This window comes from Nematolebias whitei, chromosome 11, assembly GCF_014905685.2.
Source record: "Nematolebias whitei isolate Nwh7 chromosome 11, NemWhi1, whole genome shotgun sequence".
NCBI classification, from domain to species: domain Eukaryota; kingdom Metazoa; phylum Chordata; class Actinopteri; order Cyprinodontiformes; family Rivulidae; genus Nematolebias; species Nematolebias whitei.
This window is the reverse complement of record NC_056508.1, coordinates 33,048,375-33,064,048: the sequence shown is the minus strand read 5'-3', so window position 1 is coordinate 33,064,048 and position 15,674 is coordinate 33,048,375. Positions and strand designations below refer to the sequence as shown.

The window sequence follows — 15,674 nt, the reverse complement described above, 5'->3', positions numbered from 1 at the left end:
TGACATGTTACAGCTCGTCCTGTGCTGTATGTGTATCTTTACTTGGACAACACCCCCCCCCATCACCTGTGTATCTTGACTAATAATCCACATTTACACAGCTGCTATTAAAACAAAGGTGCTTCAATTTGACCAAAATAAGCTTAAGTGTAATTTGACAGGAATAAAAGGAAGCATCAGAAATGCATCGTAACACTTTGATATTGACTTTAAAATAACACTGCACCGACTTTATATAGACACTGTTCAAGGTGTTTTTACTGCTTCGTCAATTTAAATTTTAATAGAAAAAAGCTAATTTGATTTGCCAACTTGACATAAAAATATTTATTTTTCAGCATCTTAAAAGAAGTTGGATTCACTGAACTTTGGAAGCTTTCGGCAATAAAGTTTTTGTTACAGAGCAGGGTGTGGTGCTTTTATTTGTTGCGTTATAGTACGAAGTGCTACGATTTGACGTCCACGGCATTGGATAAAATGTAAAATCTGTTGGAACTCATGGCAAAACGGCTAACGAGCAGCGACACTGATCAGATCGTGTTGCAACTATCTGGATGGACAGCGCAGCAATCCACTCATGACTGAAAGATTTAGTGTTACAATTTGTTCACTTAAGAGTTGTGAACCTCTGGGGGAAAATGAAATATTCCACAAGTAGGTGAAAGCATGAGCTAAAAACACAAATATTGCAAAAACCACAATTACAGCAACGTTTAAAATATCATTCTTCAACATTAAATGCAGAATAATGTCTAAGTTCCCCCAGTGTCAATTAAGAGAAAAATTAACTCATTCCAGTCCTTTTATGGTTTCATTGGTCTCCATATTGGAGAAAACCAAGTAGAGGAAGACCGCCACGGCGAGGAAGAAGAAGAACTGAAGCCACAGAGGGACGAGACGAGTCGACTTCGCTGCCTTCTGAGCATCCTGACCCGACTTAGGGGGTGTTGCTTTCAGGGAGGAGTTACTGAACGTGGACGGGGTGTCGTACATGTGGGGCCTGAAAAACAAATCGTAGAAGTTTTATTTCAGTGAAGCAGAAACGGGACCATTTACGCTTGAAGCAACAACTTTAAACAATTATATTGATACCTTAGATCAGTTTGTGCACATTTGACAAAAAATGTTTAATATAATCTTGTCTTGATGCATGCTTACCAGTAATAATATAAATGTATATGAGCATGCTCGGTCTTACATTGGGGAAACTAAACAGCCACTGGCCAAAAGGATGGTCCAGCACAGAAGAAGAACATCATCAGGCCAAGACTCTGCAGTTTCTTCTGCGGGCCAGCGGTCACTCTTTTCAGAGATGAAGATGTTCACATCCTTGATGGAGAGGAACGACGGTTTGAGAGAGGAGTGAAGTAAGCCATCTTTGTGAAGAGAACCTGTTCATCGTTAAATGGGGGCAGGGGCTTCCCTGTTCAAGTGTCCCCCTCCTATAGTGCTGTTATTGCAAGTTTCACTTGTCGCAGCGCCTGACTAAAATGTTTTGAATAAAATCAGTTACTGGAAACATTTAGTTGCAGTTATAGCTGCATGGGGGGGGGGGGGGGGGTGTCACATTTGACCACCTTTAGCTTTGATTACATCATGCATTCGCTGTGGCATTGTTTCAATAAGCTTCTGCAATGTCACAAGATCTACTTCCATCCAGTGTTGCATTAATTTTTCACCAAGATCGTGCATTGATGATGGCAGATTCTGACCACTTCTCCAACACATCCCAAAGATTCTCAATGGGGTTATGGTCTGGACTCTGTGGTGGACAATCCATGTGTGAAAATGATGTCTCATGCTCCCAGAACCACTCTTTCACAATTCGAGTCCGATGAATCCTGGCATTGTCATCTTGGAATATGCCCGTGCCATCAGGGAAGAAAAAAATACATTGATGGAATAACCTGGTCATTCAGTATATTCAGGTCAGCTGACCTCATTCTTTGAGCACATACTGTTGCTGAACCTGGACCTGACCAACCCCAGATCTGCCCCCATAGGCTTGTACAGTAGGCCACATGTTTTCCTCGAAGAGGATGGGTCCCCACTATTCTTCCAGTTTTTAATAATGCGTTGGGACAGTTCTTAACCCAATTTTAGTAGTTTATGCAATCTCCTTAGATGTTTTCTCTGCTTGATACCAATGATTTGACCCTTCTCAAACAGACTGACATCTTTTCCACGACCACGCGATGCGTCTTTTGACATGGTTGTTTAAGAAATGAGAAGCAACTCATTGCACCAGTTGGGGTTAAATAACTCGTTGCCAGCTGAAAGATAATCGCCCATGCAGCAATTATCCAATAGGAGGCTTGCACCTATTTGCTTAGTTAAATCCAGGTGGCAACTTTTTTTTTGGCCAGGCAGTGTATATATGGGGGCCAAGATGGTGTAGAGGCAGGGCAGCTGACTCGGGACCCAAAGGTCCTGAGTTTGATCCTCAGTCATTGCACACCTGGTGGTGTCTCTGAGCCCTACATCTCATCACCACTTGCTCCCCAGGCGATTCCAATAGCTGCCCAGTGCTCCACCTGGTGGTGAATGGGTTAAATGCAGAAAGCCAATTTCGCCATTATATGGGAACATACAATGATACCGTACCATACCATTTTATTTATAGAGCACTTAAAACAGCTACAAGGCCAACCAAAGTGCTGTACAGACAGAACAACAGACAACACACGAAGCAATATACAAAATGAAGTAAATAAAAAATATAGACATAAAAACGATGCAGATAATATGACGACAAACCAGTGTGGAGTATACAGGTTCACAACACAGATCACACAGATGATGACAATACATACACATATTACGCAGGCGGAAGAAGACGGTTCTAGTAACGTTTTTAATGTGGGGGCCAAAAGACATGTCCTGATCAAAAATAACACCAAGATTTTTAACATTAGAACTGGAGGCCAGGTTAATGCCATCCAAGGAGGGCGAAAGACTGAAAAATGTATGCCTGAGATGCTCAGTTTTAAAAAACTAAAACCTCAGTCTTGTTTGTGTTCAAAAGCAGAAAAATTAGAGTCATCCAGGTTTTTATGTCTTTAAGACATGCTTGTAGTCCGAGTAGCTGATTGAATTCATTTGGTTTCATGGACAAATAAAACTGTATCATCAGCATAACAATGAAAATGTATCCCATGCTGTTTAATAATTTTACCTAATGGGAGCATGTACAAGGTAAAGAGTATTGATCCAAGCACTGAACCTTGAGGAACTCCATGACTAACTTTGGTGTATGATGAAGATTCATTCTTTACATTTACAAATTGGAATCTATCAGCTAGATATGATTTAAACCAATTTAGAGACGTTCCTGTAATCCCAATGTCATATTCATATTCTCTGTAGTAGAATATTATAGTCAACTGTATCAAATGCAGCACTGAGGTCTAACAGGACCAGTGTAGACACCTGTCCATTGTCAGAAGCCATGAGAATATAATTAGTAACTTTCACTAGTGCAGATTCAGTGCTGTGGTGAGCTCTAAAACTCTTCAGATTATTTCTTTGCAGATGATCATGTAACTGACCAGCAAATATTTTATCTAGAATTCTTTAGATCAAAGTTAGATTAGTTATAGTTCTATAATTGGTTAGGATTCCTGAGTCAAGGTTATGTTTCTTCAGTAAAGGTTTAATTACAGCAATCTTAAAAGCTCTGTGGTACGTAACCGTTTATAAGAGACAAATTAAGCAGATTCAAGATGTGATTATTAATTAAGGGAAATGCTTCTTTAAATAGTCAGGTTGGGATGGGATCTAGCAGACATGTGGATGGTTTAGATGAAGCTATTGTTTTTGACAATTCAAAGAGTTCATCAAGACAAAAACAGTCCAAACATAAATTATGTTCTAGTGACATTTTTAAAGTTGTCTCACTGTCATCTGACACAGAACCAGTGGCGATACTAGGAATGTTGGTTTGAATTTTTTCCCTAATTGAAACAATTTTATTTATAAACAATCTCATGAAGTCATCAATGTTTTTAGTTGTAGGGATACATGAATCAACAGAGATAGGAGTTTTCATTAGACTAGCTATGGTACTGAAAATGGACCTGGGGTTATTTTTATTATCACCAATTAAAGATGAATAATATAAAGTTCTAGCTTTACGGAGAGCTTTTTTGTACGTTAGCAGGCTATCTCTCAAGAATAAGTACGATTCCTCAATGTTAGTGGAGCGCCATTTTCTTTCTAGCTTTCCAGATGATTGAATAATAAAAAAAACAGTTTAACTTTAGAGCTGAACTGCAGACAGAAAAAAAAAAAGAAAAAAAAAGACAAGTAAATACATTTTTATTAGAAGTTAGAACCTCATCTGCCGATGTCCAAACGTCACAGAAACACTTACGATTCAGCAAAACCTCTTCCTCTATATTCAGGCCTTGACTGTGAGTAGCCGGAGTAGGAGGTCCTGCAGAAAGACAAAAAGGAGGTGTATATGTTTTTATTTTAAATATTACCTATCATCAGATAAAGGAGTAAAAACAGTTTGTATAATGTAAACTTACTCGTGTTCATATTCCCTCCCAGTCCATTCTGGTCTTGATTTCATGTAAGTCCTTCTGAATGGACGAGACAGATCGTGGTTACTTCTTCGGACTGCTGGTTGGATTTTATAGCTTCATTTGGAAAGTCAATCTAGATTAGGATTGAGTCAAAGCTGTAAATGAACTGACCTGTCTCCAGTGCCTTCACTTCTGTTCTGAAAAGTCGAAACAAGAAATGATAAATAACATTTTATAACAAATTTATTGTAAACAAAGCTCATGTAGAATCTAGGCTATATTTACATCTACAGCGGTTGTACAATATGCTTTTCTCACTTTAGAAATAAAAAATATATTAAGGCCAATAATTGTGACAAAGTTTTGATTTTTTTTTTAATGCAATGACAACAAAATTATATTTAACTAATTATAAATCTGAAAATCTGTCATAAGATGTATCATGCGCGATACAAAAAAGAAAGTAAGCAGTCATCTCATACTTCACTGTAGACACTGTAGTGTAGGGCTGGGTGATATGGACCAAAATTTATATCTCGATATTTTAAGATAAACGGCGATATACGATATATATCACAATATTATTTTCTTTCCATAAAGTAATAAAATATATTTCTGAGTCAAAGCTTTGTCCCAACTGTCACACAGCTTAACAAAGCTGTAACTGTACAAAATAAATATCTCAAAAATAAAATAATTTTTCCCTGCATAACAAAACCAAAAACACAGCTGTGCACTTCAAATTTAAACAGAAAACATACAGAGCAAACGTAACGAAAGGCTGACTTGCTCTTTAAAAAGTTTGATTCTAATGAAGTATGTCCATTCAACCTTTATAACCAAAGCTGTTAGAAAGCCCACATTGTTGTGTAGTTGTCTTGTTTACTGAGCTCGGTTCTGTTTGATTACGGCTCATTTCTTTCTGAATTTAATAGTTCCTATGCTCTTGAATGCACCATGGCTGTGATGCTGGTGAACGCATCGCTCTGTGTAAACAAAGTTCAGAGCTGCGTGTGTTGTTCTTTTGGAGTTTTTTTCCTCTCCCGACACAGACGGAGCCTTGCAGCTTTGCTGAGCCTTGAGCTTCTGTTTGTGCTTTTATGCTGTGTGTAAATACCAGAACGCAGCAAAAATCACCCTAAACTGGATATTTGTCTCCATGATTTTTAATGAGAAGACAACTTCATGCCGTGCCACTCTAAACCAGTTAATTTCCTGGAGAACAACAAACCTCTCCTTTGTAGCAGCTACCATCATTTTTCATACCTTATCAGGAATTTAAAGTGGCTCTCCCACTGTGAGTCAACAAAGACATATCTGCATATCTAAGCTTACGCTGGTGAAGATTCTCAGGCCCTATTTACACGGACACGATGGGGGGAAACGTAGGGTTTTTTGTATGTTAATTAGAGGAAAAGATTTGTGTTGACACGGTCAGATTTTGGGTTTACATACATCCAGAGGATTCCCCCCCTGCCCTCCCGAATCCGCTGTAGTTACCATGCCGGGTCATTAGATGGCGCTGTGAATTTTGTACCTTCACCTAATGCGCATGCGTGCTGCCTCGGCACGCTCTTTTCCTGTGAGCTAAAAAGTTTAGCTAACAACGTAACAACAAGTTAAAGCTGGATTCTGGCTGGATTGTGGATAAGAGTCGACAGATTTGACGCCAAGCGGGACCGCTTCGTCTAACAGCTCCACACCGGTCACTGAGTGGACCAGAACAGAGTCGACGATGATAATCAGTAGTTGTTTTACTGCAGGTAAATCAACGTTCTTAATAATGTCAGTTTGTGTTTACTTCGGTTACAAAACAACTGAGTTTTTATTTTTCACGAAAGAAGAAGCTGTCTCCCACCAGGCGGACCGGTTCTGAACGAGGCTCGGCCCAGGTGCAGTGCAGGAGGACTTCGAAGAGAGCTATTGGATGAACTATTTATTTAAAATTCCCCTCAGTTCTTTTATTCAATCCATTCAAGTTCAGTGAAAGTGCTTTAATAGTGTGTTCAGTATAATTATGAGTGTTTGTGTGACATACAGTTTGTAGTGTTTAATAAATAAATAAAATAAAAATTAAACCTGATGTCTTCATTTTCAACTTTAGTGTTCACGCTATACGTTTAGCATAATTTTAAATTTGAATTACATAAAGTGCATGCATCAGGATATAAAGTTCAGATAGCTTCATTTAGCTCAGAGCTTCATTATATCTCGCACACTAACATAAATACTGTTTACTATTATTAAACTGTTATTATTTAGCACATTTAGATGTTATAGTGCAGCGCAACGTGTGCGCGTGGCTCGTTCTATAAACAGCGATATTAGAACTGGATCAGATTGTGTCTCTTCCAACACAAATGTCGGTCACAGCAGCTGGAATCTGACGTAGATTAACTAAGAGATTAAAATATATTCCATCAATAGAGGTTCTGAAAGCAGTGTATCCACCGCCATGTTGATAGAAATATAGCGTCTGGCCGCGCGTGCGCATGTGGTTTAACACAAAGCCTCAGCGGGAGATGTTTACATTATCAGCGGGGGTCAGCGAAAAACCTCCACTCTGGAAGGTGGGTGCAGAAACCTCCGGATTCAAAGAGGGGGGCCACTGGTGTCGTATAAATGATCAGCAGAACCGCAGAGAGAAAGCTGCGGATGCACTCAAAATACACGCCGTGTAAACGGCCCCTCAGTCATCCAGGACATAGTAAATTCAAAAAAGTTCAAGACAAAAACAACTGGATTTATTTGTATCAGAAGACGTTTCGCTTCTCATTCGAGAAGCTTTCTCAATTCAAAGAACAGGGAGTGTGGGGTTCGAGTTACAAAGCTAAGGTAAGATACATACATATGCAGATTGACCTATCACACCTCACAGTAGGGATTTGTTAATCCAATTCACAGATGGACCACTCTGGTCACATGAGCTATGTTTACATGGACATAAGTAATCGGATCAAACGGCCGTTCAGAATAAAAATGCATCATGTAAACACCCTGTTCAGGTTGTTTTTTTGTTTATTCCGCGTGATCCAAAATAATTTGTGATCAGAACGAAACGGGTGATTTACGCTGATTCATAACCCCAACGGTGCGCATGTAAATGCTTGATCTGTTCAATTTTTTCTGATCGTGAAAAACTGATCTGACTGCACATGTGCGACTTTGCCATTTCTGCCTTGCTAATGCTAACAATATTAGCATGTCGGGGAAGCAAAACTGGTCGGTGAGCGACACAACATTTCTAGTAGAAACTTTGAAAGAGCTCAAAATGACCTGTATTACCTGTAGCTCAGTCAGGGAGCGCAGTAACGTCTCCACAGTCATTAAAACCTGTCGCGGGTCCATTTTGGGCGCTCATGTTTGTTTACGTTCATCCCGGAAGTAAACCGGAAGTAGAACTTCTTCTGTGTTTTTTAAGGAGAGTTTACCACTCTGCACATGTCAGTACTTCTGTTCAGCACAAAGCCCTCTGCATGTAAATGATCGTCATGAACAGATTGTGCCCATGTAAACGATACATTTGAATTAATTAATCTGAAAACATTTCAATCCAGTCAAAGAATTTTGCACATGTAAACATAGCTATGGATGACATTCCTGATAGGTGTGAAACTGGCTGGGTATCATTACATCACATATTGTATACCTGGATTATTGAGCATGGACTTTGTTGTTTTCAACCAGTTTGACAAGACTGTCAACAAGAAAGAGGGCTGGCAATGGAGGAGGGGGCGTGCCAAAGACACCATGTTAGCACCAACATGACTGGTTTGTTCCACTTTGGAGTAAGCTGCTGGGGGAAGAATTAGTTTTGTGTTGTGTGTTTTCTTGACTGATGAAGCCTTCTGGATGGAAGGTGAAACGTTTCAGCGCACAAAAAAGAAACCGTCCAGATGACCTGACTAAAAAATGTTGGATTGTATACTTGGATTATTGAGCATGGACTTTGTTGGCTGGGTATCAGTCCTAAAGCTGCATTATAAGTTTTTGAAAGTTGACATCTGAGACCTCCTCCTCTGTTTAAATATATATCTAAGCTTCTATCTAATCTATCTACATATCCTGCATCTATCTTGCATATCTAAGCTTCTTCAGCTGGAGCAAGCAGCCGGGGAGGGGCGGGTTTGTATTCAGCGAGGGAGAGGAGGGGTGGCGTGAAGGCAGCTACCTGCAGACTGGGAGAAAAACGTTGGTTACGTACTGTAACCCCAGATTCTATGAGTATAGGCGTAGCCCTTTAAGACTTTCGCTAGTGGGTTTATCCCTATGCGCTCAGCGCTGCACTGAAAAAACTTTAGTCCACACCCACCTGCTGTGTGAGGGCCTCACCCCCGGTCCGTATAAATTACGGTGAGACCGGGTAATCGGCTCCCATTTTTTCTTCAGCCAGCTAGCTAGCACTGTCAGAAAAACGAAGAAGGAAAAGTTGTCCAGCTTTGACCGGCACAACCTTTGCTAAGGATGCCCGGGTCTCTGCCGCGCCAACCTCCTGCCGTCCCGGTGAGCTCTTCCTCCCCGAGGAGAGGCAGACGAACAGCCTTGTTCAACGGAAGCGCCGAGGAGTGCTTTTTATATAGTCTCGTTTTATACCGTGTTTTAAATTATCTCAATATTTTTAAAATATCGAGATATCGTCCAGCTCTACTGTAGCGTTTCAGGAAACACACAAACATTCATAATGAAGTCCGGTGCAATAAAAAAGAAACATTAATGAGGTAAATGATATTATAATCGTTAATAATTTCCAAACGTCTCCAGGTAATAACAGAATTAATGAAACTTGTGGCTGAAAATAACCAACATTTAACATGATACAAAGTTAACTTTTACTGTTAGTATTGTCGCCATTGTTTCAACAGCGTTGAATATATTTGTTCTTTTTGGTACTTGTATCAAATTTAAAAAAAGGTAAATATTACATAAACAAAACAGAACCACAAATGCCTGAAAAGGGTCTAAAAGATGCTTACCGGTGTTGTGTAAACATAAGTGATTTCTTCTTCTTCTGTGTAAAAAAAAACCACACAAATATAACAATAAAGTTACAGCAAATGTTTGTACTTATCAGACTCGAGTTTGACATGCAATATCTGCCAGAAAAAATACAAACCACAAAAATGGAATAATTATATAATGTATTTTTCTTTTTATTCATGGTTTGTATTAATTTCTCCATAGCTATGGAACACCAAAATGCTCAAAATTAAACAAATAAAACATTATGAAATGAAAAAAAAAAAAAAAACATTTTTATTCTTTTATTTAATTATTGTGTTTTTCAGGATAGCTTCATAATGGCGTTTTTCATAATGGCTTATTTATTTCACATTGACTCTTATCAGCAGAATGACTTCAGCTGTCAATCAACGTCAGTGGGCTGATCTGCATGCCCACTGGATGAGCCTTCACATCTGCTGTTATTGCTAGTATCACTCAGCCCCCTGTGAATAGCAAACAGCCATCAGGTTACCCATTGTTAGGCTGATGGTCCTCCTTGAACATGTGAACATCTAGTTTTGAATGTCAACAACTGGTTGATCCGACTATGAGAGGGTGCTACTTATAAGGCTAAGCTGAATACAGCTCCTCAGACTGAAGAAGTCTTTCGGACTCACTGTTTTAGTTCTTTGAATTTCACAAGATTAACACATACAAACGATTATTTGTTTGCTTTAAATTAAAAATTATATCTAAATTATTAGCTCTAAATTATGTCTGTGAGTGAGCAGGTATTCAGGAAAACTAATGGATGTGAATCCAACAATTTTCAGTCGGGTCATCTGGACAGTTTCTTTTTTTGCTGAAACGTTTCACCTTCCATCCAGAAGGCTTCATCAGTCAAGGAAACACACAACACAAAACTGATTCTTCCCCCAAACAGCTTACTTAAGTGAAACAAACCAGTTATGTTGGTGCTAAGATGTGTCCTTGGCACGCCCCCTCCCTCTTGTGCTGGCCCTCTTCCTCGTCGACAGTCATGTCAAACTGGTTCAAAACCAAAAAGGACCATGCTCAATAATCCAATAATCTGGTTTGTTCCACTTTGGAGTAAGCTGTTTGGGGGAAGAATCAGTTTTGTGTTGTGTGTTTCCTTGACTGATGAAGCCTTCTGGATGGAAGGTGAACTGTTTCAGCAAAAAAAGAAACTGTCCAGATGACCTGACTGAAAATTGTTGGATTGTATACTTGGATTATTGAGCATGGACATTTTTGGTAATGGGTGTGAAGGCTCAGCCAGTGAGCGTGCAGGTCCAACCCACTGACGTTGATTGACAGCTGAAGTCATTCTGCTGAAAAGTGGCATTATGAAATAAATAAACCATCATGGAAAACACAATTATAAAATAAAAGAATAAAAATGATTTATTTATTTTTTTTGTAATAATGAGCCTAGATACTTATTTAATTATTATTATTTATTAATTTTGAGCATTTTGTTGTTCCATACATTTCCACTGCATGCTAATAGTTAATAGCGATTTGAAAAAAGAATTTTAGATTATATTTATTTATGCATTTTTCTTTATCTGTATCATATGCATTTACACAGCTTGAGTAGTTTGGACCTTTTTCTATTAACACACAAAAGTAACATTGATTACTGACTTCAGTTTTTGTTAACTATTTACTCTTTAATAAATACAAATTATGCTGTACTTTAAAGGTAAAGAATAATTTGTATTAATTAATAAATACAATTCACATAATTTATTTTAATTTTATTAAGTTTAATTATTCCAGCATTTTAACCAGCTACACAGATTTTGCTTAAAGGACAGTTTCGTTAAAATAAATAAATAAAAAACAGGACTAATAGAATATACAACAGTGTACAGTTTAAAAGTGATTATAGCCATATAAAATGCAACAATAAATGCACTTGAATTAGTGTACACTGAGATAAATGATAAGATATATCATTATGAGGTAAATATACATAGTGATAAATGTATACACTCTAACGAAATTCTTTACAAACTGAGCTGCCAGTGATTAAATACAACTTACCCTCCTCCCTGTAGTACGTTTTGTCAGATGACGGTTTAGCTTTATTGTCTTTAGCCATGGCTTCTTTCAGCTTTTTCTCATACAGACTTCTGGTGGTGTCTGTTTAAAACACATATATTGAAACACGAAGAATAAAATACCCATAACTTTACCTAAAATATGACATGTTCAAACTTCAGACAAACGAGCAGGAGGCCTGAGAAGTTCAGTGGAACGACCGCTTGAACCGAGTTGGGTCAGAAACACTCACCGACCACGGGTCCATGTTTGATTCCGTATTCATCCAACAGCTGGCTGATTTCTTCCGCGGACTTATTACTCAGCGAAGCCATATTTACTTATCTGTGCGGCTTATTGAGTTTATGTTGAGGTGAAACTTTCGTCTCGACTGTAAAAAAAAATACATACAGTAAGTCCAGAATCAACACCCACTACCGGAGCGTTCGCTCTTTGTCACTGGTAGCACCGGTAAAACAAGATAAAAATCGAACGGTTAACGTGTAGCATGCTAACCCCGCCCTCTCATATTGAGCTAAGAAAACAAACGAGTGTTCTTCTTGGTTGCCGTTTTACGTCACTTCCGTTTTAATTTCAGTTTTCCTTCGTTTGTATGAAGCAGCGCCATCTGCAGGCAGAATGATATTTTTACGTTGTACAGTCAGTGTTTCTGTTTTTCTGCCGCGTCAGCAGTTGCTCATGAACTAGGGGACGGATTTTAGTGTAAGTAATCATTAGATGAACATGTGAAATCTTGAAGTCTTTTTTTTTTTTTAACTTTTATCTGAATTAATTTTACAGTAGCTAATTTTGGTCTCGGTTACTCCCAGTTTTGATGATAAATGTGACATAACTTATCAACAAAAAAAGGTTAAATCATGTCATCTAGACCAGTTTCTTTATCAGGACTTTAGAAGATATGAATGCTTTAAAATAATAAACAGGAGAAAAAGTTTTACTACTGAAATATTTTTATAGTGTTTTGTTCAACTTGGTCAAAAACAACTCTAGTTCCGTGTCATTTGCAATAGGTTTACTCTTATTATTTTTTAATCAATAAAAGCTATTATTTCCAATGCAAGAAATGCCAACATCAATTCAAACAACAAGAAATATTTTATTAGGCAAAAAAATAAAAAGGAATTTTGTGTATGCACAGAGGTTTTTCTGCATGTTTTTACAAACCAGTACTTTATTTTTATTGTTTTATTTATTACGGTAATAAAAAAGGACCAAAATTAGCTGCATCCTTAAACAGAGAAAAGATCCCTGAGCCAGTCAGGTTTGTCTGTGACCAGCCAGAACATCAGGAGTCCCGTCATCATCACAACACCCAAATTTAACATCAGCTTCAGCTTACTGCCACCCTGTGAGAGCAAAACACAAGACACTGAGTTAAACACGCATACAAAGAGTTTATTTCAGCAAATGCCCAGAGTTGCATACCTTGCATGCTTTTGTGCAGGTTTGTGTGTCTCTAACTTCTGGCACACTCTGTGGCAGCTCGAGTTTTGGGGTTTCGCATATAGGGATAGTTTCCAGGATGTCTTCAGGTTTCTTCAGCTCCTGGACACAAAGACACGAGACAGTATTTATCGTTTGTGTCATGCCATGTTTGTTCATATGCGCAAATGGAGATTTTTCTTACTTCAGAGCTCAGGTCGTCCTCCATGTCTGTGGAGCTGCTGAGTGAATCTCTGTCACTGCTAAGAAAAGACAAAACAATCATTAGTTTAAATCCGGTTAATTTACCGTTCCCCCAGTTTCAAGTTTATCTTATTACGTACCTGTCAGTTTCATAGTAATTGACTTGGGACAATGGGTCTGCACAGAACTGAACTTTTATTTGTCTCTCTGAAAACAAACATTTAGGAAAGTGATGACTATCTTATTGATCACACTCTGCTTCATATTTGTCCTGAACACTCACCCCCTTTTCCGTCCTTGTCATCACTGTTGTCATAAAACCTTTTGAAGGCCTCAATTCTCTCCTGCATCTGTTCAGAGTTAGTTTTCTCTTCTTTGTTATCATTGGCCAGCTGCAGGGTCTCACTGACCTCAGAGGAGCCGACGTTGAATAAGAAGCCGTCGTCAATGGATCCCTGACTCCAAGGGCTTGCTGTTGCTCTTTGCACGACAGAGTAGCAGTTTACGTCTTCAGCCGGACACTGATTCTCATCTGAAGGAAGATCTTCTGTCTCATCTATGCCTTCTGTGGTTAGCAGGTGCTCGGACAGAAAGTTTTTGGTTTTTAACATGTCAAAACCTGACCTGATGAAATCTGCTGGATCAGATCTGTCCTTTATGGTTTGATCATCGGAGCCGCTCCACCTGGAAAACTCACAAAGCTGAACATCCTCCAGTTTCACGTTATCAACGTCTCGGACGTTCATATCATCTGAGGGCTCCTCCCTGGTTCCTCTCAATGGCTCCTCATCATCACTGGAGCTGTAGGAGCTTCTGTCACCCATCACAGCCAATGAAGGACCTTCATGTTCTCCAGCTGCTACATCCACGTTCACCACCTTCTCAGTGTTCATCTCCAAGTCTGCACTGTACAAAAAGCCATCATCCTTCTCACATCCAGAGTCCTCCGTGCCTCCGATCCATGGGGCTTCTGTCACAGCTCCTTGCTCCTGCTTCACAGGAGGCGAGGCGTTCAACTCAGCTCCTGCGTATTCACCAGAGGAGAAGTCCGATGGATAATCTGCGATGGTTTCGCCTGCTTCTTGGTGCTCATCTCCTGTGAAATCTGTCATTTTCTCTGCATATTTCTCACCATCTACTTCAGTGATGAGATTCTGCAAATTCTCCAAAGACAAGCCCTGGAACGCCAAATTATCTTTCACCGTGGAACTGATCTTGTAGGAGTTGTCAGTCTCTTGGAGAGGGATGTTTTCTTCTTGTTCAGTTGTCATGTCTTCACTGTCAGAATCGGATGACTCTTCTCTTTCTCGTTCTATCATCATAGTTTCGTCTCCGCGTTCAGGTATTCCTCCAAAATATGATGCCTCCTCGTCTCTCTCAGCCTCACCTTGCACCTTGTTGCTATCTTTAGGGTTATCTGTCCCCTCTGAGGCCATAGCTGGTCCCTCAGCAAAGATCTCCTCCTCATTTTGGGCATCATAAAGGTCGTCACTGCAGCAGACAGACATCAATAAACCTTCTGGTTCCTCTAATGCTCCTACATTCTCTTCCACATCTCCAGACGAAGAACCTTCTTCCTCTGAGCTTGTGTCCTCCTCGTCACTTTCATCGCTGGCCGACTCTTGGTTTTCAGCCACGAGCAGAGTGTCTGTGGTCACCACGCTCTCATCTGCAGCTTCCTGAAGCAGAGCCTCATCCGTCTTTGTTGTCAAACTCTCCATTTTGTCTTCCTCCCTCTTCTCATCAACGCTCAAACTCTCAAAGTCCAGTTCTCCATCGGAAAAGGATGAAGCAGAAGACTCTGTAATAACAGCGTCGCCTGGGAATTATTTTATTTTATTTTTAAAGAGAAATGAATAAAACTATAATAAATCCCAATGTAAATTGCTGTCTTACCTGAGAATGCACCTTTGAGGAGATCAGCAAAATCATCCATCTTTACAGATAAACAAGTCAAGATTTAAATTAGGATATATAATATTTTATTTTGAAGTTCAGTCTTTTCTCTCTAAAAGAAAGAGCACTTGAAGTGACTCTCATCTGCTGTAAGTGGTTTCCTGTCAAACAGATCGGGCATAAATGTACACATCAGAGCTAAAACATTTACTTCAAAGACCGAAAAGTTGTAATAAATACGAACCTACCATAAAAGATGAAGATCCACGGCAATCCCTTGTGTTTTTATTCTTCGTCAAAGTAAAGTCCTCCAACAAATATTTTGTGTTTTCATTTGCTGCACGTAGACACCTAGATGAGAGCGAGAAATGTCAGCTTTGATGTGGGTTTGGTTTCACAAGCGCAACATAAACTCCGGCGGTGGAGCGCACAGTTCCCTCACTCTGAAACAGCGTTAAAAGATGTGACTGTGATGAGTCTGATGAGAGGTCAGAGCCACTTTTTAAAAACCAGAGCGGTCAGAAATTATATTTATGGTTATTTGAGTTTATTAAAATCAATTTAAATTAAAAGAGCTGCTGATGGTCGTCTGGT

At 39.2% G+C, this 15,674-nt stretch overlaps 1 protein-coding gene across 2 annotated transcripts; it reads right to left on the bottom strand.

Moving 5' to 3' along the window:
* Positions 1 to 214: 214 nt before the first annotated feature.
* On the bottom strand, positions 215 to 12,063 carry emd (emerin (Emery-Dreifuss muscular dystrophy)). 2 transcript variants are annotated; one of them, XM_037684227.1, is made up of 7 exons: positions 11,791 to 12,063; positions 11,541 to 11,639; positions 9,503 to 9,537; positions 4,701 to 4,726; positions 4,533 to 4,586; positions 4,373 to 4,435; positions 215 to 1,000 (listed from the first exon to the last, which is right to left on the bottom strand). In XM_037684227.1, the coding sequence occupies exons 1-7, from the start codon at positions 11,870 to 11,872 to the stop codon at positions 790 to 792; spliced, it is 570 nt and encodes a 189-aa protein (XP_037540155.1). In that variant the 5' UTR covers positions 11,873 to 12,063; the 3' UTR covers positions 215 to 789. The 2 variants fall into 2 exon arrangements, with proteins under 2 accessions (XP_037540155.1, XP_037540156.1); XM_037684228.1 differs by having other exon boundaries at positions 9,503 to 9,534.
* Positions 12,064 to 15,674: the final 3,611 nt, after the last annotated feature.